The 25,183-nt window shown below is 46.2% G+C and overlaps 2 protein-coding genes across 2 annotated transcripts in view; both read left to right on the top strand.

The window, feature by feature from the left end:
* thsd7ab (thrombospondin, type I, domain containing 7Ab) overlaps window positions 1-13,134 on the top strand; it is a 93,339-nt gene extending 80,205 nt beyond the window's left edge. Inside the window, exons 24-29 of the mRNA XM_040164405.2 lie at window positions 3,236-3,409; window positions 5,342-5,440; window positions 6,183-6,265; window positions 6,988-7,201; window positions 8,911-8,998; window positions 11,276-13,134. Coding sequence (XP_040020339.2) covers window positions 3,236-3,409; window positions 5,342-5,440; window positions 6,183-6,265; window positions 6,988-7,201; window positions 8,911-8,998; window positions 11,276-11,366 — 749 coding nt within the window. The 3' untranslated portion in view covers window positions 11,367-13,134. The remainder of the gene's footprint in view (window positions 1-3,235; window positions 3,410-5,341; window positions 5,441-6,182; window positions 6,266-6,987; window positions 7,202-8,910; window positions 8,999-11,275) is intronic.
* Window positions 13,135-15,378: 2,244 nt separating this feature from the next.
* LOC120811090 (neurexophilin-1) lies at window positions 15,379-23,753 on the top strand. The gene is made up of 2 exons (XM_040166249.2): window positions 15,379-15,711; window positions 22,404-23,753. Exons 1-2 carry the CDS (start codon window positions 15,658-15,660, stop codon window positions 23,193-23,195), a joined length of 846 nt encoding a protein of 281 aa, XP_040022183.1. The 5' UTR covers window positions 15,379-15,657; the 3' UTR covers window positions 23,196-23,753.
* The last annotated feature ends 1,430 nt before the right edge of the window (window positions 23,754-25,183 follow it).

The following is a 25,183-nucleotide window of genomic DNA, read 5'->3' as shown; positions in this document are numbered from 1 at the left end:
GATGGCAAGCTGAGCGACTAACACTCTGCTGTGCTGTAAATGACAATAAATTGTTGATTTTATGCATTTATTCATCTCACATCTCAATAGAGACGTTGATTGAAAGGAGGGCCGATGCTTTCAGCGTTGATTATAGGAAAAGCTTGCTTGATTTGAGGTGCGGCGCCGCACTTTGCACGGCCTGCAGTAAGGAAGTCAATTTGGCACATTTCTAGGGTAATTTATTGTCATGCAACGCAACAAAATGCAGATGTGGACTCTATTTGCTAGACAAAAAACCCCCACAATAAACAACAGAAACAGAGTTGTGTATTTGTGAACATGAATAAAGGTTGTTGACAATCCCCATGCAATGTATGCGCGCACCGCCGCTGCCATGGCAACGTATTTACAAAAATGTGTGGGGATTTCAAGCTATTTACATCTTGCATGAATTGCCTTCTTAAGTAAGTTTGGGAAGTAATCATATGAAGTGCCATGCAATTGATAGCTCACTAAGCCACGCCCCCTTAAGTTTCTAGTGCCGTTAGTCTGCCTCTTCAACACAGACGGCAACCTTTGGCTTGTTTGTCTGCAGTGGGAAAACATTTCTGTATTTATTGAAAGGCTAAACATCAACAAATATAGAATAAAACAAAACCTTTCTATTGATAAGAAAACGATCGCGGCCACCACTGGAATGGGATACTAACAATATCAACAAAGACTATTCTATATCCGCAACTGCATAAATTAAACTGAATTAATATACAAGCAAAAAACATGTTTGCGACTGACCGTACTTTCAGGTTGTACATACTTTTTGTTTATTACGAATCATTTAAAGCCTCGTGTGTGAGATATTCCACCTAAACTACACATGCATAGCTGTAGAGACTGACACATCACGGATGCCATGTGGTCACTGCGCCCCCCCGCTCCCCAAAAAGCTTGTTAGTGCGCCATGTGTGCACACATTTTCAGCTCGGGTGATCCCAGTTGGAAGCAAACCCTCCAGCCTGGTGGCGTTTACGATCAACCTGCACACGGGGAGGTTTTTTTTTAAGTCTAGGTGAGCGATTCGGTCTCCTCGCTGGACTTCTGTAATTTCAACAGCCCTATTTATCATCACAGCATTTCACTGGAGTCTTACTTAACAATATGTTGCTGCTTTTATTACTTTTCAAGAATTAGTCGCTTCCTTTGTGGGGGGGGGGGGGGTTGAGTTACTGTGAGCAATCTGTCAGCATCTTCTCCTTTCCTGGAGCATTTTGTTATTTTTTGTTGAATATCTATAGGAAGATTTAAGCCGAGATTAGTTTAACAACAAATATAATAAAGTAGAACGAGAACAGCCTTTTCCAGATGAGGGATAACCCGCAGTATTAAATAAAGTATAGTATATTAAATAAAGCAAGCGATGACCTTTTGTGTCCACCGGAGATTTCATCTTTACAGAATACAAGTCCGATGGCATCGGCGTGGCCTCGTGACCTCGCCTTGATTGACAGTTGATGTCTCAGCCCTGCAGGGGAGAAACCAGCAGAATATCAGCTCTGCGGTGAGGATGTCAACCCTCACCGAGAGAATCTCACCGATGGGATCATCACGTCAAAGGTCAGACGTGATGACTTGTCGTCGGGGTTTTTGGTGACGAGGCTTGTCAGCTGCTGGCTCTTCTGAAAGCTTTGACGGACAGGAGTGTGTCCGTCTGTCGGGCGGCTGCTCCTCAGACCCTCCAGATGCAGCCTGACTTTGTGCTGCATTGACGACGGGAATATAAGCTTTTCTTCTGGGTAAATGGGGCAAATCTGCAACATTTTAATGAGAAAATATGGGAAACAGATAAACACAATTTATGATTCGGCCTGATAAAAACAGGGTGTGTTTTTCTATAGTGCAGCTTAAATATAAATCTCCCATTTTCTGTGTCAGCGGTCCCCGAAGGGAGAATCATTGTTTCTTGCTTCTGCCAAGAGACAAAATACAAATGCAGAGTTCATTTTCAAAAGTGCTACGTGTCTATTTTGGTTCATTATTGATCTTTCATCATTCAATCCCTCTCAAAATGTTGAGGACAAGAAATGTTCTCCTCTTACGCAGTTTGAGCGTGTTTCCATTGGCAGGTTTTCTCATTTTTGGGGTAAGAAAAAAAAAAAAGAAAAAGCAGCTCATCAGATGTCTGCAGGTCCCTGAGATGGAAAACACTGAGACACGGTGCCCTAGATAACAAGTCAGTCCAACTGCAGGAGAGCTGAAGTATCAAACAGCAATGAAAAGCACGGGGACGTGGTGCTGAGGGACGGGAGGAAACTCAAGGGCTGTTTGTGCATCACCGCTTGGCAATTCTGGCAGGTTGCGCGCACACAAACACACACAAACACGGACTTTATTGCACTGCCACCCTTGACCCATGGTCTATTTCCCCTGCTGTTTGATGAGCTGCACTTGTCAGCTGTGATCAAAAACAACCCCCCCACCTCCCTCTCCCCCTCACACTTACACATTCCTCCTCCTAACACTCTTCCATACATGTTCACCGCTGTGATCACTGACATCTCACCCAGATCAAACCGTTCTCAATCATAGATGAACAGTAGAATGTTGGTTTATTAATGGAAGCGTTGAAGATTGAAGATTTCCAGCAGGAGAACCACACTGACGCTGCAATGCAGATATTTTCCCACCATTTATCTGACCATAAAAGTCAGGAGATATAACATAGCGATTCAGGATCAAAGTAAATTAAAACGTGCAAAACTAAATTTTCACAATATTATTTGTGCAGCCAAAAGCTAATTTGTCTATAAAGAAGCCTGACTGTTCTTTTGGGGGAGGGGGGGTAGTGGCTTCTGTTATGTTACCGCGCATTTCACCGGCTGTTGTACGAGGCTGCAAACGCACCGCTGCCTCCCGGGTTGAAATTTGACGCTCCACTCACACCTTCTGTTGTGGTTTGTGTATGTGCAACGCGGCCGGGTGGAGGTTAACACCCAGGTTATCCATCCACGGGAGTGCTGATTGTTACCGACTCTCCACCCTGAGTTTGATGGGTGGAGGTCTGCGTGGTTCCACTTAGCAGCCGGGTGTCCATGCAGGAGTATGAGAGAGAATAGGTATTATTTTTCAAAGAAGTAATTTCTCCATAGATTCAGAACTCCTCACTATTTTCACTATAGATGAATGGGGGGGGGGGTCTTATTTTTGGATCTGGTGACCCGCTCCCCCCTCACGTGATGAACTCTGTCCCCTGCAGGTGAATGCTACCTGATGGAGTGGTCGGATTGGAGCTTGTGTGTGAGCATCTGCGTCAAGGCGGCCGGCGTGGACTTCGGCTCGGTCCGGGTTCGCTCTCGAGCCGTGTTGGCCCAGGAGCCGGAAAACCTGCAGCTGTGTCCCGACCAAGAGTGGGAGTCCCAGCCCTGTGAAGGTAAGAGCCCCTTCTTCAAATGTGCCCAAGATGGAGCCCCAAACTTTGTCCTGAGACCATATGATCATTGAGAAGAGGAGCAGGGCAACACGAGGTGGAATACAGAAACCTGCGGGCTGTTTCCTGTTCTATCCACGTTGAGCCGTGTTTGATTTGGCAGAGAGGAGCCACAGAGAGAACGTGCTGCGTGTGTGTAGAAGGGATCAGTCAGACGAAGCGTCCTCTTCCTGCCAGGCGACCACGGAGCCACTTTGGTCCCCAAACATAACGGGCAAACAAACAGGATCGCTGACTGCTGAGATCACTGCTGTACTCTCACAGCCGGGATTCCTCGAGTCAGATCCCAAATGCCCCCCCCCCCCCCCCCCCCCCCCGCACCCCCCACTCTCATTTACTGTTGTGATCCCCGCGGCTCCCCAGGCGGGTTAATCAGCCACTAGGTGCAGCGTGGGCTGTGAGTCACCACTAGCACCAAAGCGCAGCACACGCGTACCCCCCGGCTCGTTCTGTAGAGCAGGCACCCCCGTGCCGCCTCCCCCTGCCTCCCACTCCTCCTCTCCTCCCACCCCCGCTACTGTACACAGCCCCGCAGAAGTCTTCATCGGCCTGACCTGGTTTCACAGCATCACTCGGGGGGGGTGGCCCAGTAGGACCAGTAAAGGTGCAGGAGGAAGGGAGAGCGGAGGGAGGGGGAGGAGGAGCGCTATGACGGGGGAACGGGGGCAAAGGAGGGAGATCAAATGGTTGCATTAAAAATGAATTTGGTGGGGGCGCCCCAGTAGCGGCTATGGCACAAACCACATCGCTGTGAGTGCAGCCTGCAGAGCTTTGCTGCATGCGATACCCGCCTCTCTCCCTTTGGCTGCCGTCTTGTTCCCGCTGCACGGGTTTGTTTTGCCACCTGCAGAAGACAGCGAGCCACTTATCTGTACCGAGACGTTATTATGTCACCCACGTTCCCATTGAGCACAGTTAGTGGGACCAATATGTCTTTTCCTTTGAGATGAAGTGTGAGATGTTCTTTAACTTTGCCTTTGCCGCCGCGGCGGAAAAAAATGTAAGATAAAAAATATTCCGCAATCAATCATCCGATGCTCTTCCTCTGTACGTGCACGGCTGATGTTGCGGCGCAAGCGAAGCAAAGTTCCTACGGGCGTCTCTGGATTCATGGTTTTGGACGGACATCTGTGTGTGAGATGTGAACCATGTTGGTGTACAAGCGCAATACAACTGATTCAAGTAGCTTCTATCTTTTGTAAATGAAGAAAACCTGCATCTTGCAGGCTTTCAGCTTCAAACATTTTTTCTTTTTAATATTTCCGAGTGGTTCTGAGAAATGTTTCAATAGTAGTGAAACTCAAGCATCCCTGTAAAAGACGATGGGAAACGCCGGCTGATGTGAGTGATTGCATGATAATACACATAACACATTTTTACAAACGGCCTCTTCTGTACCGAGCCAAGGAAAGCGTAAGAAATGAGGAAAGTGAAGCCGGCAGCAGACAAATCGTCCTGTGAAAGCAGCAAATGGAGCCGCGGTGCTGCAACCGAGCCGGGGGGCCACAGATCTCCCCTTTTATTCAAGGTTAAATTGTTAATTTTACGCTATCCAAATGGGCCAGCCTGATGATTGGTCACAAAGAACTCCACTGGGAAATATGGCCATTTATTGCACTGATGGAGGTATTGATAAAGTCATAATAGCATTGATGGAAAGTCATTTAGCAAAAGCTCTTAGCAAAGATTAAAGCACGGGACTGGACCCTTCTGTGCGGACCCACTGATAGTGATATTATATGACAGCCGCCTATTATACAACCGTAACTTAGCGGCCGCTTTATTAATCCCTCACTCTCGTGATTAATGGTCTTCGCTGCAGACTCCCAGCGCACGGCCTCTGTAGATATTGATTATTCTTTATTTGGTTCTCAGAGGGCGAATGTTACGAGTACAAATGGTTGAGCGGCGGTCGTCTAAACTCCACCCGGCCGGCAGTCTGGTGCCAGCGATCCGACGGGCTCAACGTTACCGGTAAGCAACTGTCCAGTTACACGGACCCCAATTTATGACATGTATTAAGTGAGTGAGGAGCAGAAAATCCCACATTCCTCTACTGTGTGATGGTGATTTAACCTTTTCTAGGTTTCGCCAAACTGCTGATAATCTGCTGGATTAATTTGTTTCTTCCATAAATAATGAAAAATGACCATCAGTCAGTGGAACTGTCTAAGAAATGTTCTGTTCAATCATAAAAGATTAAGGACGCGTTGTCACATCTGAGGGGCCAGAACCAAATGGTTTTATTTTGTTTTAGAAAAGGACCAGATTAAGTCAGATTAAGGCAACCAGTGGACTAACTGGTTCAACTCTAACAAAACTCAGAAAACCAGTCTGTGTTGTTGGCGAGAGGCTGTAAGTACACCTCGGTTTATTCAAGTCAAACCATTTGGGAAACATTCCTGCGCCGTATTTGGAACGGCAGCTCAATGTAAGCTCCACGTCGGTAAATTGGTAACTGTCTGAAATGTCAGAAATATACCTTTGCTAAAAGAATAGAATAACTATGGACTTGTCTCCGTATTTGTCCTTTCCTGGACGGAGGTTTCACAGGCAGCTTTTCAATCTAAAACATGTACATTTTCTTCCTCGAAGCGACAGCAGTACTCAGCAAGGAAGGATTTCCTTTGACTCATCCCCCCTCCCCCTCCCCCCCCCCCCCCCCCTTCTGTGCCGCCCCCCCCCCCCCCCCCCCCCCCCCCCCGATCTCCCGCAGGAGGTTGTCCTCCTCTGAGCCCCCCAGAGAGCAACGACTCCTGTGACCCTCCGTGTCTCAAGACAAAGTCCTTCTGCAGCGAGGTGAGCGGCTCCTTCTTCCCCCGTCGCCTGTTACAGTAAATGAAAAGAGTGAAGAGCTCATCTCATGGAGAACATTCGCCGTTGCACACACGGACCAAAACAATGGAAACAACGAGGGAGACGCAGCCGTCAAAGCGAAGGTCCACGGTCCGCTCGCTGCTGTCAGAATTGAATTAGAATGCTGCATCAAGATGTGAAAGCCGCAGCTGTCACTCAGCTGTGCGGCGTCAAAGTCATAGAGAAACATTTTCTACGCTCACCCGATACGGCAGCCGGTGAATCTGAACGTTTATGGAGACTAACGGCTCGTTGTTTTTTAGACCAGCAGTAACGGCCGGGTGTAAACGCCTGCAGAGCAGAGCAGGAAGGTCACACTCATCTGATGATGAGTCAGGACATCTGAGGTCACAGGTTCAATTCCCCGGACCAGCGTGACAAATGCACTCCGTTCATGAGGAGGACTTTCTAAGAGTGCAGCAACAAATCCCACCTTTATGAATGTTACCTTCAGTTTCGCGAGGTGTGAATTCCACTTCATGAACAGAAAAGTCTTTCTGATATTTATTCCTCCCATTACACAGAAACGGTATCATCACTGACGGCGACATGCTCTGAAATGTGTATCTTAACGTCTTAGACTCTGACATAAGAGACGTGGCCCGTCGTTTTCCTTCATGTGCCGTGTCTGCAAACCAAACACGGCTCTGTGCTGCCCCCTGCAGGCCGCTACCTGCGCGTGCGAGGAGGGCTTCACGGAGGTGCTGTCGGCCAGCGGGCAGCTGGACCAGTGCGCCCCCATCCCGGTCCTGGAGATCCCCACGGCGGGGGACAAGAAAGGGGATGTGAAGACCAGTCGTGCCATTAACCCCACCCTGCCCTCCACCGCGCAGCCCGGACGCAGCGGGCGCACCTGGTACCTGCAGCCTTACGGACCAGGTCAGACCACCTCGCCACTAGGCCAGTGTATAGCAGTCGGGGAGCTAACTCCACCTTAATGTTCTCCCCCGAGGTAGTCAAGACCTGATCAGAAAAAACAGCAAATAAAGAGGAGGCAGAAAATGAACAAGGACACAGCAATATATGTTAGTGAGTGTTGTTACCACAAAGCAATAGAGTATATTAATAATCACACGTTAAACTGAAGGGCTCGGTTCAATTCACTTAATTAGTATAACTTAACATCACAAATCCCTTCGGATGGCTTTACAATCCAAACACACATTCAACGTCCTCCAAAAAACTCTTTTTATTTAAAAAATATTTCTAATTTTACCTCTCAACAACAAAGACAAGTGCCCACGATGCCTTTTTAGGTTCATCAGAAGGGGTTTAACAAAACCCGGCTTTCGCCAAACTTTCCCTCCCTGTCGAGCGGCGCGTAATCCCCGAGGTAACGTCACGCGGCGACGGCATAACGCACTAGTGCTTTGTGTCGGCGGGTTTAACGCGCCAACTAAAACTGACGCATTAAAGAAACAAAAGACGCATCGGGCACACGAACCTCGCCGCCCCCCTCCGAGGCCGCCGGGACGTTAAGGTTTGAGAGGTGCAGCCGCACACTGCGTTGTGACTGATGGTGCATGACAGCAGGGGAAACATTTCGGGAGGCGGGAGGGCAGAACAGATTTGAGTCGACGCCTGTCAGAGCAGGAACTTCCACACGTCCTTTATGGTCCACATGAAGGTTCCTCCTCCTGTGCTTCATTACAGTGAGACGTGAAACGTGCTTGAAACAAGGTAACTGTAGTAACAAGTGTCATTGTAGGTAAAAGGAGAAATAAATGATGAGTTCCTGCTGAACTTTGGGAGACATTCAAATCACATTTAGAAAAAGAATGAGCATTAAAGTAGCTTAAGTACAAGCATTATTTGAGAATAACATGTATTTGATCATTGGATGATGACTATTATCTGTAATGTTGCAGCCGGTGTAAAGGGAGCAGATGTTTACGACTTTAACAAAATACTTAGAGTAGCTTGATACATTAAAATTGATTATATATCTATATATATATAGATATATAATTTTGTATTAGTTGTCTATGCAAAGTATCAAGCAACTGAAGCTGTCAAAATAGCCGTGGTGGAGTGAAATGTGTAATAGTATAAAGCAGATAAAAAAGTACTTGTTCTTGCAAAGTACTTCTACTTCTTTTTCTACAAAGGAACCTTGATGTTACTTCTGAGGGAAACTAATCGAACATCCAAATCTGAATAGTGTAAACTATCTTTGTGTGATCTGTTGGGAAATAACCCCTTTTCATCATTATATCAAGTGAGTGGACTGAGAAAAGCCTTCATCTTAAAGTCATTTAAGTGTTCAGTCGGGGCCTCTGTGATTCCTATCGCTTGACATAACATTTGCTTTTTAATTTTCCCCACTTCTTTCATAAGCGATCAGTAAACTGAAGAAGATCGTGGAATTAATAGGGAGGCAATTTGAACCAAACCGTGACCCGTGCAAGCTAAATGGATGCACGGCCCTGACAGATTGACCTACTTTAGAGAACCAGTATTTTAACGGGACCTGATTCACACGATAAAAACCCACACTGTGAATTACTGCGTTTTCACAACTGGGGAGAAGAAGTGAGAATCGTTCCCCGAGTGAAGTGAGAACTGACGAGCCGCCTCCTCCTCCACAGATGGGAAGCTGAAGATGTGGGTGTATGGTGTAGCAGCCGGAGCCTTTGTGCTCCTCATATTCATAGTGTCTATGATATACCTAGCTTGGTGAGTTGACCACTTTGATTTCCCCCTATTCACCATCCTCCTCCTCCATGAAACCAAAAGTCATCTGTCCCACCCGCTCAGAGCCCCCCCCCCCTACCCCACCCCTCCTCCACCCACCAGCCACCTTTGCATCACCGTCTTCTGTCCTTTTTGTTTTTTCTTTCCTGTTTTTGTTTTTTTTGTCGGCGTCCCTCGTGCGCTCCGTCTCGTGTGCGAGCAGCAGCTACTGCGCCAAAGTGTATCGGTCTCTCGAGGCCCAGGAGTCCGACGCCAACGGGGCGGCGGTATGGGGGGGCCGGAACGCACACGAGATGATTTACACCTGCCCCGATTGCCAAGAGCCGGCTCAGAGCCGTAGCAACAGCTAATGGGGATGTGGAGGGCCACGGCCCCTCTGGACACACCCTCCGGTCCGCCCCTCTAAAGGGTCGCAGGTCCCGCCTGACTAGCTGCGTGAAGGTGCTGGTGCAGGTGAGGACAAACCCTCCGGGACCATTTAGTGTAGGACGAGTCGGTCCTCGGGGCGTCTACGCCACGTACAGTATGTTCTGATTATGCCAGTTTTTAAAAGTGACCCGTGTCGGATTAACGTGTTTTGGGGCAGCAAGTTTTCATAACAGTGTGTTGAAATGAACAACATCAATCTTAACGGGTGAGTCATGTGATTAAAAAAAACTATCCTGGGTCCCTTTTTGATTTACCATAGGGCATAAACAGAATATACTGTGTTAGGATAGTAGCGTAGCATATTAGTTTAGCATCCCTAAGTAGCACCATAAGACATCTTTCAATCCGTCACTTTAGTTAATAAGAAATTGTTTTAAAAAACACTGTTGCAATGAAAGTATAGTGAATAATAAAGATATACCTATAATATAGACAATACACGAAATCTTAATGCATTCATACATCTATTCGTATAAGAAAAACATACTTAAATAGAAGTAGAATAGAAGTAAACAAGGTCATTTGTCGACATTTTTATGTTGTAGTTCCTCATCGTGGAGCCAATTTGATCTTCTAGGTATAGGTCTGTAAGTAAGTAGTTTAGTGCTTCATCATAACATACAAGTTTTTAAATATCACTAGTAATCAATGCGAGTGTCAAAAACCTGCACCTGAGTAAAAAGTATAATATATATTTTTCTTTGAAATGAAGTGGAAGAATGTAGAAGAAAAACATATGTTGAAATTGAGCTTGTGCACAGTACTAAATTATTAAATGTCATCAGGAGAATCAGCCTGTGAGTTCAGTTCTCCTGGGTATGTCAAGTTGTTACACAGGTTTCTATTGGTAAATGAAGCTGTAGTATATCGTATGTAGAGGACACATCTACTAAATCTACAACGATAGACACGTGTGGATGACAGAAGAAAACGGTCCCCAGAAGGGACTCGTCTCTGCAACACAAAACCGTGATGTCATGCCGCCCCCTGGTGGCTGCGAGAGGAAGTCGGGCCAAACGTTACATGTCATTTAGCAGATGCTTTTATCCAAAGCAACTTACATTACACTTTAAACCCGTGGCTTTTACATTTTTGCCCAGGGAGCAATTGCTCAGGGACACTTCGACTTGAGACATTAGGCAGCCTGGACTCGAACCACCAACTTTGCGGTTCCCAGCGCACCCGCTCTACCCCCATCGTCTGCTCCCTCCCATTTCATTTCCTGTCAAATCAAGCGCTCATTATCCGTCTCTCACATTAAGAGAATTGATGTTATTTCTTTGTATTCAGCCTTCACGACTCCATACAATTGGTGTTAATTGGACCTATTCTTAATCGTCTTCGCTGATGTAATTAGTTGTTCAACAGGCAATCAATTAGCTTTTTTTTAATGTGACAATTTTCTGTTTTAATTCGGTTTTTACTTTATGACATTTAAACAACAAGTCTACAGACTTTCTGGACATGCTATATTAGGACGTGTTTCTACGTGTTATACTGTGACTTCATAATGCCTTCTTGCATATACTACTATGACATGTCATATATTACATGTATGTAGTACATCTCCTGTGCAGATCAGTACAGCAAGTCTAAGACATGAGGGCATTACAGGGCCAGAAGCTCACGGTTCTTATCATGGTTTATTTATAGTGATTGTCTTGAGGATCCAAGACAGTGTAATATGTTTAAAGACTAGATGAGGGATGTAGTCCCAACTGGGATCGGGTCAGTAAAACCAGTCCCGGTTCAGGCGCTGTTACCCCCCCCCACTCGGATCGGGGATTATTTCCAGCTGCAGTCTTACCCTGTTTTCCTCTTTCCACACAGCAAAAAGCCAAAGAGACCTCAGAGACAGAGGCAGCAAAACAACCGACTGAAACCTCTGACTCTGGCCTACGACGGGGACACGGACATGTAGTCCTCGGGGTCCCCGAGCACTTCCCCCGCCGCCGAGGCCCACTCGGTCGCGCCGTGGCAGCGAGGGACACGGGTGTTTTTGCGGCGCAAACGAGGCGCAGAAATCACCGAAAATCCTTTTACAGCCGAGACAGTGGTGGGTTTCATCCATTTCAAGTAGAGCGCCATTCAAACACCCTCTTTTTGTATCTTCCAAGTATTTTTTTTTTTTTTTCAAAGAGCCTTCATGAACTCCACCTTGTTCAATGAAATACCTTTTTTTTTGGCCCCCAACCCATCGTCCGAAAGAAGAGATTTTCAGCTGGAGGAGTCCGGATGCAGTCTGTCTCTGAACATGGCAGCTCGAGCTCCAACACCCTCCCCCCCTCCATCTCCCCCCCACGCGTTCCCCGCTTGTCCCTAAAAAATGCTGAGTAGCTGGAGGCTTAGGATGCTCTGACGGTTCGTACGTTGCCAGAAGTCACCGCAGGGAAGAGGAGGAGGGAGAGGAAAATCTCCATAAAAAGGTTTGGATTCCTTTTTCCTCAATCCTCAACTGGGTTTTTCGACTGAAATCTCTTACGGTCTTGAACAAAAGCGAAGCGTTTCTTCTTCCCTTTTTTTTCTTTTTTTTCGCTGGATTTCGAGGCACACAGGCCTGTGTTTGTGGGATAAACAGATGGGTGCTGACGGACGAGCAGCCTGCGAGCTTCCTCCCTGCCTCCACCCTTTCTTGGTTTTCGGGCTCTACTTTGCACTATATTAGTGCAGCATGATATGCACACGTGACTTCTACCTATTGCCATAAAACACTGCCTCTTCCACCGACAGACCCACGACGCGGAGGAACAGCCACCGACGCGTCAAAGAAAAACCACGGCAACGGGAAACCAGAGTTTGATGTTCAGATGTGAATCTCGAGTGGATATATGTGTATAGATTTTCGTTCTCACAGCTGATTTGTTGTAGTAAAAGTACCTTTTGTGGTTGGTAGATTGCGTCTGGTGTTATCACTTTTCTTTGTGCCCCAGATCAAATGAAGGTGTAACTATGATATCAGCAGGTGTTTTTCATGAATCTCCTGCTTTAGATTCATTTTGAACCACGAATATTTAAATCAAATTCCAATTCTCTACTTTTCTTTACCCATCAGAAGTTCATTGGAGAGAATATAACTTTTCAGCCGTTAAAGAAAAAGAATAAATGTAAACCATTCATGTCATTTCTGCCTTACTGACGACAGCTCGACACTAACGGTCCTGTAACAGAATTGCAATACTTGATTAAACGGCCACATGGAAAGAAGACTAACTTTTCTTTGGGGTCATGGTTTTCATGTAGTAATCCGTGTCATAGGTGCTCTTTCCTCTTTCCACTACGCAAGCTGAAATATAGATAAAAAAAACAATCTGTACAAAGAAACTATACAAACTGTTAATAACAATATGAGAAAATGCTTCTGATGAGTCCGACGTAAAAGCAAACTGGTGCGCAGAATGTTTACTTTTGTTTTCTTGTGGGATTTGTAAATAACAGCAATTTTTTATTTTTTGGGAGAAAAAAAAATCAAAGTATGTGAACATTTATTTTGTATTGCACAGAAAATGTTTAGTTTGAATATCGCGAAGTGGGTGTGTGATATTGCTGATCGTTGTTATCATGATGCAAGTTGTACGTTATGGAGAGAGAAAAAAAAAACGAAGGCTCAGACGTTTTTGTACAGGTTGTTTATATGTATGGGAAAAATTACTGAAAATAAATAAGAACACGGTGGTAAACACACAAAGAAAGTAAGCGACCCATTTATGTAACTTTTATTTCCACGTTCCCAAGAGAGCAGAACCATTTTGCCAATGAAGGATCACGGCTTCGGTTTTACATATTTTCTTTATCGCCAACAATTTCATGAAAAGATCCCAACGATGTGATGAAAGTGTAATCTAATCTAATGGTTACATCTTAGATATTGGATGGCATGTCATCATCTATTTGATCCTGAGATACATCTCATGACCATCTAGTGGATTTTTGTTTCAGAGCGCAGTCATTTCCTTAAAGACGCGTGCCGTATTGATTCTTAGTTTCCGTCTTTTCATGGGATTTGTCGACGTTAAGAGAGTCTTGGATTAGTCTGCTGAACGGAGGAGGCGGGGGGGGGGGGGGGGTTGAACTTCAGAGCATTTCTATTGCCTCCCCACCCGCCAGCCAGCGATGCTAACAGCGCACGCGGCGGCGGCGGTGCTGAACTGAGGCGGGAAGCGGAGAGCGGGGGCCACGCGGCATAATCGGTTCAGACTGTGTATTGTCGGCAGCATTCTATAAAGAGGAGAAACAATGTCAGCCACTGAGAAGAGAAATCATTCACTTCAAAGCATAGAAAGAGATCTTCAGGCAATCTTGGAGCTACGCTTTCTGCAACCCCGCCTCCTCCTCCAACGACCCACTAAAACACATTACAACACACACACACACACACATACACACACACACACACGGAGGGAGACTACATCAAATATTGATCTTTTTCTATCTCGTCTTCTAATGCTCCTAATGTAATGAAGAAAAACAAGTAAATGCAAAAGCAAATCCTCAAAGTAAGAACCTGCATGTTGCTCGCTCTGCTCTCAACTGACAATTAGCTTCAGTTTATTTTAACCACATGTGCTATAAATTAACAAGTTAACGTTTCATTCTAAGTTAAGGAGTGTGTGTTTAGAACGGGGATGATGAGAACTCTTATTTCGGGGTGTTAGACTGTACATTTCAGTGTTGACTCATTAGGAGGGAAAAGGAGAAGCCGTCTTCACACATCTCAAGTTTTCATCAGTGCATAATTTCCAACTTGGGACCGGAAGACTAAAACTGAACCAGACACCAACAGGGGGCGGGTTTCAAAGATGTTTCATTGTTGCTATGCGTTGCATTGTGGGATATGGGGTTTTTTTTGTATTTGAAATATAGCTGTCATGCACGGCATCGTTTTTGACAGCATAAATGTAACTATTAGTCGTGCTCCAAGTCTTTTTTTCATGTAAATACAAAAGAAGGTCTTATTCGATATCATCATACTTTTTATCCATCCATCTTCAGCCGCTTATCCGGGGTCGGGTCGCCGGGGCAACAGCTCCAGCAGGGGACCCCAAACTTCCCTTTCCCGGGCCACATCTACCAGCTCTGACTGGGGGATCCCAAGGCGATCCCAGGCCAGCGCAGAGATATAATCTCTCCACCTAGTCCTGGGTCTTCCCCGGGGCCTCTTCCCAGCTGGCCGTGCCTGGAACACCCCCCTAGGGAGGCGCCCAGGGGGCCTCCTCACCAGATGCCCAAACCACCTCAACTGGCTCCTTTCGATGGCAAAGGAGCAGCAGCTCTACTCCGATCTCCTCGCGAATGGCTGAGCTTCTCACCCTATCCCTAAGGGAGCCACTCTCCTGAGGAAACCCATTTGGGCCGCTTGTACCCGTGACCCAGTTCTTTCGGTCATCACCCATCCTTCATGATTGACCAGTAGATCGAGAGCTTTGCCTTCCGGCTCAGCTCTCTTTTCGTCACAACGGTGCGGTGATTTTTATTTATTTCCTTTTATTCATTTAATATTAATTAGTTTGTATTCATTTTCATTTATTTGTTTGTACAGCAAAAACAAACAATGATTTGGAAAAACCTGATAACGTAATATTGAAATAATCCCATCATGAATTAGCCTTAAAAATTGTTACATTTATATCTCATAATGTGACTCATTAAAGTTTTTAAACCCCCTCATAAACTACATGTCGAATAAACATTCGGGCCTTTTTTGGGGGTCTGGTAACGTGACATCGCCATGGCAACGTGACGGATGTCCACGGCTTCTGGGCAAGGTGCCGCGGACGACCACCAGATGTCAGCCACCGACGACGTTGAAGGAAAAGTTGCCTCTCAGAAGTCGACGTGAGCCTCCTTCTCTGCTCCTCGCTCACTCCATTCGTCTCTCCCTCCCTCCCCCCCTCCCTCCCTGCACCTCGGAGCGCACTATATAAAACATCCCTCCACGCTGACACTCTCAGATGTGCAAACACCTCGGCTCCTCCAAACCTCGCAGCAGAAACCTCCCCAGGAGGAACACTTGAGGCAGTTTTTCTTTTTAATGCCAGACACCTGACCCCCTCGAAAGAGCCCGAGAAGATTGATCTCCCCTCTCCAGCCTCAAGACCGCCTCTCCTCACTCCAGGTTCCTCCTCCAAGTTGGGGCGGCTGGTCCCGGCCTCGTCCAGAGGGAGCTTTTTCTTTTCCTTTGTGCTGCTGAAGAAGAAGATCCAGGGCAGTTTGACATGAAGACCACACGCCTGCGGGCGGCCGCTCTGCTGCTGGCAGCTGTCTCTCTGGTGAGTTGAACGTCTCTCTCGTTGTGCCTCTTCTGGTCATTTTACATCTCTGCGGCTCGTGTGATTAATGTCTGGGAGCAGCGCTATTGAGCAATGTGCGCAAATAGAATTCTTTTGATTGAAGTGAGTTTCCGGTCGGTGCAAAGACAACACAACACAACTAGAAGGGTTTGAATCAGAAGATGGCAGCTGTCAACATGTCATTTAGTTGATTTAAGACTATTTTTAATTGTCATATAATAGGCTTGCTTTTCAAATGTTTACCCTGAATTTCAGCCCCGTAGTGACAAAAACCCGGATCAGTGAGCGCTCCATGCACTCTGACTCGTTAGCACCGTCGCACGATGTGGACGCGAGCTTTTCCAAAACCCAAAATCTGCATCTCCACAAATCCACCACAATCACCAATTTCTCCCCCTCAAGCGCCATTCCCTTCCCTCCTCTCTTCCCATTTACAGACACACTTCAATGGGAATACATGTGACAGTACGGCGGAGAACAGCCTGAGCCCATTATGACAAACATGGCAGAATGCTCCTAGACAGTTTGTGACAACCCAATTCCTTTAATCCTCGGAAAGACAGTAACCCCTCACCCACTGATAAGTCTGTCAACAGAGCAATCAAAGCAGAGCAGGAGCCACTCCTCTCCCCAACACCGAAAAAAAAACCCATAAACTTAATCCTCGCAAACTTGACTGGCCTTAAAAAGCTCCCGTGGTGTTATCAGTGTTTAATTTGCATAGTGATGGAAAGAAGTCAATTACTATTAATTATTCTCTACAACTTAATACCCATTATCGAATTGAATTCACCGTCTTGAAAACCATAAACTCAATTTCACAGCTGACTAAGCGCACTAATCATTTCCTCCCCCCACTTTCTTTCTATTTTCTTCTTTTTTTTTTTTTGTACCTTACAAATCTTTCCTGCTTTGAAGGAACAACAAAGATTCCTCGGTTCCGGGAGCAATAACATTAACAAACATGTATTCCCTTATCGACTCAACGGAGAGACAAACATTGATCAAGTGTGCAGCTCACATGTGCGATAGCATCCTGCTACTCGTAGCATCACTGGATGGAAGCGGAGGCTTCTTTCTTTCTTTCTTTTTTTTTTTCTTTCTTTTTTTTTTTTTTTTTTTTTTCCTCCCAGAGTCGGCTTCCAAATTGCTTCGCTATGCTTTAATGGGATGATCATAATTGTTTCGTACTCGGTGCATCCTAAGCTTTCGCCTGCAGCTCCTTCAACAGATTGACAGACCCATGGGAACCTCGCAAACTTATTTTGGCCGCCTTTGAACCAAGTCGTGTGTGAAATAAATATGATTATGCATTTTTCCTCTGGGTAAGTTGAGAAACTGGCGGCTAGTCTCTCTCCCTCTCTCTCCCTCCCTCCCCCTCTTACCTCCCCCTTCCCCCCCCCCCCCCCCCATTTCTTAGTCTTCAAACTGCCCCTGCTCTTATATCCTGCAGTCTGACCGCGGCTGGTATTTATCCTCCTCAGGAGTCACGCTAGTAATTGTGCCCTGGCGTCTCAAAGCGGGCTGATGGGACCTCGGCTCCATCCACCAGCTGCCTGTGATGTCTTGACACACTTTGTGATTTGTCATCATCTCTGACCCCCTACCACCCCCCCACCCCCCTTCCCCTTCCCCTCAGGTAACACTTTGATATCACTGGGAGAGAGTGTAGACTAAACTCTTAGCGGGCGTGCCAATGCCGCTTAGCTGATCCATCAGCTCGGCGGCGGGAGGGGCGACCTCACAAGGCTAAATTCACTAAAAACGCCTCCCAAGTGCACAGTGGGAAAGTACTCTAAAGACGGGATCAACACACCGAGGGCCGGTAACCCGCCTCCTCTCTGGGGGAACGTTTGTCATTTCTCTCATTTCATTTATTCCCTTTTCCTTCCTGAACTCGAGTGTTGCGATGGAGGCGCGTGGCAGCGCAAGGTCATATTTTAGATCATACGTGACCTCTCGTACCCGGAAGGTCACAGCAGGTTTGATCCCACGGCAGCCTCGTGGTGTCCTTGAGCTGCAAACCTCCAACCCCTGATCGCTCCCCCACGCTTCAACGCTCCGGATAAACAAACATTTTTTTTTTTTTAAACGGGGTGAATAAATCCGCAGCGCGTCGCTCACGAACAACAACTATCTGCACACTGCAGCCGAAACACTCCGATCCAATCGAGGCTGCAAAGTGGCAGCCAAAATGCGGCTCTAAACCCGGTTCTCTTCTTTACTACACCCACCACCACCACCACCACCACCCTCCCCCCCGCGTACAGGTAAATGAAAAGTGACACACACTTTCATTCTTCCACATACGTTTCTTTGTGAGGGACCCACCGCCGAGATGCTCGGCCCCTTTTGACGGTTCTATTAAAGGTGGAATTTGTTGTCCGCTCCCGGGGGATGGGGTCGGCGGAGTGGGTGGAGAGGGGGGTGTTGGGGGGCATAGAATATCCTCCGAGCTCCCGAGGGAACGCCGGGGTTGTTTATCTTCCCGTTTCAAGGAGCGGGACGCCTGCGCCTTATCACAGCCGATAGCTGGGAGCAGATAGCATTTAGGCCGCTGCGCTGCATCTGGCAATCTGGGGAGAGCTTTGCTAAAGAGGACTTCTGCACAGCGAGGCGGTTTGCGTTGTCTTGTCGAGGGATTCTGCCTCATTCAGCGCACCAGGGGAACAATACGAACACACAGGGGGAAATGGTTTGCCTGTACGTAACAAGCTGCAGGTGGAAAAGTTTGAACAACCCAGAGCCGTGAAATGAAAAGGCTCTGAATACGATTGGGAGATATGTTTGAATGTGATGCTATATTTAGAATGTTTTGCAAATTGAATTTTTTTTTCTTCCTCTGCTGCATTTGACCGGTGTGACTTTCTGTAAGTTTGTGTATTTTCTGAACAAAAGCTCCACAGATTTGAAGCCTGCTTTAGAAAGACATTCACCAGGTAGGTGGGGGTCTGAAGATGCTTTTGTTTGAGTAAAGGAATCACAGCGAATCTCCTCACTCAAACTCTCTGCCTCTGATGCTTTAGTTTTTAGCTTTCTTTTTAATTTTGCGGCATTTATTTAACTTAATGGAAGTGAACCTCTGCAGTAAACACCAAAAATACCATTAACGCCCCTTAAAACAAACCACGAATATTTCTCAATGACATTAAGCCTCATCAATTTACCTTAATATGATTAGAATTGAGGTTCAGGAAACCCTCCTTAGTAGTTATTATAAGCGTGTAACAGTCTGAACAGTCTCAACTAATCTGCCACATCCGGACTGTGTGGCTTTAGCTTTCTGCAACATGAGCGAACAGCTGACATTTTCCAACACGGCTCGGCCCGTAATCCTGTTAGCAGAGCTCAAACAAATACAAACAACCCTCTCAGGAGAAAGACCAAAACTTAGCAAGAACATTTTGTTTTTGTGTGTACAACAGCTAAGTGTGCTGATCACTTATCGACATCGGTGCTTTCATCTTTCACTTTGCAGTGACGAGATATTTCTGCTAATTTCCCATCGTGCAGATTCAACTGCTTGTTTTATTTGTATATGGTGTCAGATGATCTCATGTTGATTAAACGTATCTATAGTATAGTGTGCAGATTATTTTGTGTGACATTTACCAACATGAAGGTTTACAAAAATCACAACAGAAAAGGGTTTTCTTTTTTCTTTTGAATAATTGGAATTTGACCTTTCCTGGACACGAAAACATATTTCAACTAAACCATTGGACACGGTATTGCTTCTTTTTAAAAAACCAAACAATAATTTAAACACATGCAGTTGAATAAAGTTACCAGAGTGCAAAATGAATCTCACTTTAATCCGTGGAAGATGTAGTTTGATATTTAATAAAACACATTAGTGACAAACCCAATATCCTCGGCAACCCAAAGTCATCCCAGTGTGACTGTTGACCTTTACGCTGGCATGTTTGTTTCTCTCCTGTCCTTTATCCAGCAGCATTGTTCCTCTTTCTCTCTCTGCGGTGTCTCTTTCAGGCGCATTCATGCATCTAACACACTCACACACACACACACACTCACACACACACTCACACTCTTGCACGTTTCTCAGGCGAGAGGTAACTCTCGGCCCTCTGAGTGTTGGTGCAGTCAGTCGGGGTGTTCTGGATATAAACCTCGCTTTAGTCAGGACTGCCTCTGATCTGGCTAATCTCCCCGGGCCCGGATTACAGGTTGGACTGTAATCCGTGAAGTGGGGTCTCTGTGAATGTGCTCTAATCCACAGACTGTCAGGTGCTTTAGATGAAAGCTAATTGCGTGTCACAGTTTGGGGACCGTACATAACGCCGGTGACAACAGAGCAAGTTCCCTCCACGACAGCGAGGATTCTGGTCCGATGATCACTGGGAGCACAATTCATTCACGTCATTTGGTGGAAAAGGGAATAAGGAAATCCAGGAACATCGTATCCCACGAAATGACTCACAACATGGAAGTCGCAGGAAATAAGGGGTTTTCAAAAACACACATTGCTTTAAAGCAATAAAACATCCTAAAATCTCATTTGACCTGCATTGTTTGAAAAATAATATTTGTATCCACACACACTGTCAATGATTAGCCGGAGAGATAAATAGTTAAATAAAGACTTGAACCGGCTCAAAGCGCTCCTCGATCTGAAGCGTTACCGAGGAGCAATCAGTAATTACTAAAATTAATCAGTAATTACTGAAAATTAGAGACTTTTCAGAACTCAGAAGAAAAAAAATCAGTAAAATGAAATGGGGATTAGGGGTCAAAGATAATTTAGACGATTCCAGCGGACAGTAATACTGAAATGTTTCAACTCGTGTTGATTCAGCTGTTTCCTAGCAACGCATTCCATTAACGTGCACTAAAACGGAGCGAGAATTAATACAGGTACATTAGGACATAAAAACATAAAAGCATGTAAGCATGTTCTAATAGTGACCCAACATACAAGTATGAACCTGAAAAATCAGCACACGCCTCCCTTAAATTAGCCGCTGTATCAACCTAAAAATAACCATTGCTTTGTTCCATTTTCACTTTTACATCAACACAAAAAACTGAAGCAAGCTGCAACCTGAAATATTATTAAACCAAACAATAAAGACTGGTAGTATAATGTCAGAATGAACTTTATAGCTGCTCGGCTGAAAAGTCCATACGATGCTAATTCAACTCTTACATCCCGAGGAGCTTTATGTTGGACTGTAATGGTGAAGATAAATCCTGAACAGGAAGCCTCCCTCATCCTCCCGCTCACCTCGTCTTTTTACAGTACATCACCAGCAAGGCCGACATGACAGACTTTTGTTTCCAGCAATGGAAGACAAAAGGAGGTGTTCATTAATACAGTTTAACTGCCCCACTGCGCAAGGAAACTGCTGGAAGTCATAGTTCTCTTCACCTTGTCACGACGATCATTCTGCAGCTCAAAGTCCTGCAGCTCTCCCTCCCTCTCTCTCTCTGTCTTTTTTCTTTTACAAAATCCAGCTTGCTGCCAAAGATCTCCAAACGTTTTCTGGGTTTGAAAGGCTTTTGATGAAGAAATGCGCAGGTCGTGTCCATCTTCACACAGCTACGGAGGCCGGGGTCTCACCAGTACATCCATATCGGGCCATTTATCATCGAGGCCTCTTCCAAAACAACCGGGGGGGCTCTTCACCCTTTTTTTTTTTTTCCCTCTCTGAAGCCGAGTGCACCAAATTAAACGCTTACTTTCAGAAGAAGATCACAACTCTGGAACCAGGGCCGTTCATACCCTCTGGTACGGTGCTACAATGTCATCCAGTGAACTTTCTGAATGAGAGAAGACCTTATTTTCAGAGTATCGATCGCTGGGGGGTGACGAAGGTGCAGAATGCGAACGCATCGACCAGACGGATCTGCTGTCACGTTCCTCGCCCGGCGTTCGGGCGTCACTGTCATGGCGCTTGCTGGGAACCTTCGCTGCCTCATCTGTGTGACTGTTGGAGGAGGGATGCGGAATGAATCATCAATCATCCGTTCGGCGGGTAATAGTCTGCACCCGAGACGCCCTTCATTCCTCTGCTTGTGTGGGCAGGAACGCCCTTAAATCTTGATTAGGACGTTTCACAGACTGGGAGAGCTGGTTTTTCGGGGGCGAGCATTTGAGGTGCCGAGATGCTGGTGGATGGATGAAGCTCGTCGGTCGTTTATCTGTTAGCAGGGTATCCCCAAAAGCACGGCGAGGGAATGGGAAGCACAAAGTGCTCAGCATGTGGTCCACTGTGACTGGACGCCGCACATCTGGCCAGTTCTTCAATTACGTAAACGATTAGGACAGATGCAGTTGCAGCTAATCAAACGAACCCACCAACAGTCAGCGTTGTAACTGCGGTACCACGTCAGACACTCAGCATCATCCGCTCAGTGTCGACGTACTCATCATCATCATCACATTTCTCTGCAATTCATTTGATTCCGAGGGATCGTACGCCTCTAACCAGAGAGATTCCAGCTTAGTTTTAATCACAGAAAATGATTTCCACATTGACGCGCCACCCTGATAGAAAGCTCTAATGCACCCTGACATCGTCGTGTCAGTCACTCTTTAATTTGATGCAGTTCAGAATTGATTCTGAGAACAGCGTCTGACGGCTCGTCAGAGGAGCTCTTTTGAGGGGTTGAAATGTTTCAGTAATGGCGATTGTCTTTTCTTTCAGGTTGCCAGTGCCGACTCACCGAGTCCAGGAAATCCAGACTTGAGAGGGAGCTCAAAATCCAAAGTGAAGACCTACTGGACTGAAAGCAGCAAAGCGGTCTCCATCAGCCGCCTGCTGTCTCAGACCCTCTACAGCAAAGAGAACTTCACCTCTCTGGACCTGAACTACGACGGGGCGGACTCCTTCTCCAAACCGGAGCAGTGGAACTGGCTCTACAACGCGTCCAACTCCCGCGACCCTCGATCCAGGACCAAGAGGAGGCCCATCGTCAAGACCGGCAAGTTCAAGAAGATGTTCGGTTGGGGCGACTTCCATTCCAATATCAAGACGGTGAAGCTGAACCTCCTCATCACGGGTAAGATTGTGGATCACGGCAACGGGACCTTCAGCGTCTACTTCCGCCACAACTCCACCGGTCAGGGCAACGTGTCCGTGGGGCTCGTTCCACCCACCAAGGCCGTGGAGTTCCAGGTCCGCCAGCAGCACCAGCAATACCAAAACCACCACAAGCAGCAGCAGACGGCTCTGGAGACCAAGGACAACAAGCTGTTCAACTGCAGGGTGGAGTACGAGAAGGTGGAGAAGGGCACCAGGAACTCGCTGTGCGCCCACGACCCGTCGCAGAGCTGCTCGCAGGAGCAGACCCAGAGCCACGTGTCCTGGCTGTGCTCCAAGCCCTTTAAGGTCATCTGCATCTTCATCACCTTCTACAGCACCGACTACAAGCTGGTGCAGAAGGTGTGTCCAGATTACAACTACCACAGCGACACCCCCTACCTGCCCACGGGGTGATCACGTGACCAGGACGAGGACAAAAGTTAGATAAAACAACGCAAACAAAAAAAAGAAGAGGTCAAAATAAATTTAAAAAAAGATTTAAAAAGAGGCCTGCTGTCGGGTCTTTAACGACGTCAGATTATTTGAATAAAAAATGGATTCAACACACTTCAAACTGGAGGCGTTGACAGGCATCACTCCAGACTGACATTGCTCCAATGAACAGACCCACCTGAGGTCATAACGGGAGCATTTAGGGAGGCATTTGTAGGTTTGCAATACTCATATTATATGCATAGCAGCTTACATGGAAAGGAACTTCTCAAGCCAACCGTAAAAATATGCTGATTGTATTTATGTAAATATTGTGGGTTCCACACAAAGACCAGAAAACAATTTTATTAATGTTTCCTTCTGCTAATTTAGTTGTTTATTCGAATAGTGTATTTCCGCCACAATCCTGCTTTCTGTCTTTTCCAATCAGTTGCTGGTAATCATTGCAAACACGTAAATGTCAATGCAAATACAAAGAACCTGTCAGTATGCAGTAGAGGGCATAATGGAAAAAGAAAATATATTTTGAGTGGTGTTGTTTTTCTGCAGTGTGATTGTTAGCGTGAATTTACCTCTCTGATATTGTTGTGGGAATCTCGCCCGTGTCCGTGCATGAACAGAATGTGGCAAACAACTGAACAACGTCCATCTATATTTTCATGTTACTGCAGCTGTCAGAAATAATCTTCATCAAGCGGCGACGGAGAAAAAAAAAAGAAAGAAAAAAAAATTACTTTGATTTCAATTCTGTGATACCTCGTAGCGGTTTTAAGGCCGCGCTCGATGACACCGATGACACCACTGGGGGGGGGGGGGGGGGGGGCAAGCAGATCAAACGTGCAAGTAAATGTTGCAATGAATAAATAAAACTTGCAGAAATCACACAAGATAACAGAGATGCAGACGACTCATTTCTTCACTGCCACTTAAAAGATGAACTGTGCTCCTTGCTTCTCAGTCCGGCGTCTCCTTTATAATCCAATACGATACATTTTTCCCCCTGCAACATTAACAATACGAGCAGCCAATAGTAAGAGGCGTCTGGGCCACACTGGCGTCCAGTAGGCACAAATAGCTGCCGGTGGACCCTTTGTATTAAGAGAATGCTGGATGATGAGAAAAACAAGGTCATAGGTGTTTTTGAAAAAAAAGGAAGAAGCAGAAGACATGAAAGTTCATCAAACAAATTGAAAGAGAACTGTGTTAAAATGTGATTTCTTGCCTCAGAGGAGATCAAACAGCTGGTGCTAATCACACATTCTACCTATCAAACGTTTGCACCAAAAAAAAAAAAACTAGATATCTGGATGAGACTAACACTGGCTGTTAATGATATTGGATGTTCCAATTGGCTATTAAACCTTCATTACATAAATTGGGAGCCAGTGGCTCAACGTGAAGCATTTAGGCGAAATGAACAAAGTGGAAGCTCTGCAGAGTCAACACCACAGAAAGAAGGAATTAAAACGCCAATGGAAACGTGTAAAAAAAATAAATGAGAGGGGGGGAAAAAAGCACAAATGTGCACCTTGGGGCCCGATCGCGGGTGTCTATTTAAATTCAGTGCTCTTCCGCGGCGCGCGACGCGGCGACCGCGACACCGTCGCTGCCAACGGCGGCTGGACGGCATCCAACGTGCCAGCGCGGCGCGTAATTCCCTGACAAGGCAGGCCGAAGAATAGCGGCGTGCCTGTGGGATGTGAGTGAGCATAAAGAGGGATTTATGATGTGGAGGAACGGGGCTGGCAGAAATCACTGGAAGCACCTGACTCGTAAATCGGGAGCATGTTTCTGTCACCGAGAAGAAGGAGCGTTTTTTTGGGGGGGGGGGCACTTCTTTCATCTCAGTAAAGTGACGTTGATATCTCGACTGCGCCAAGGACAGTTTGTTCAGACTCGGAGAATCAAAGCAGCGCTTCGCGGAGACAATGCGGCCTCATTACGCACGC

Source organism: Gasterosteus aculeatus, chromosome 20 (genome assembly GCF_964276395.1).
Source record: "Gasterosteus aculeatus chromosome 20, fGasAcu3.hap1.1, whole genome shotgun sequence".
Lineage (NCBI taxonomy): Eukaryota > Metazoa > Chordata > Actinopteri > Perciformes > Gasterosteidae > Gasterosteus > Gasterosteus aculeatus.
This window is presented reverse-complemented; position numbering and strand designations above follow the sequence as displayed.

Coding starts and splice junctions, on each gene's coding strand:
- LOC120811090 (XM_040166249.2), top strand. CDS start 15,658: ATGAAGACCACACGCCTGCGGGCGGCCGCTCTGCTGCTGGCAGCTGTC. Junction 15,712..22,403: donor TGCTGGCAGCTGTCTCTCTG/GTGAGTTGAACG, acceptor CTTTTCTTTCAG/GTTGCCAGTGCCGACTCACC.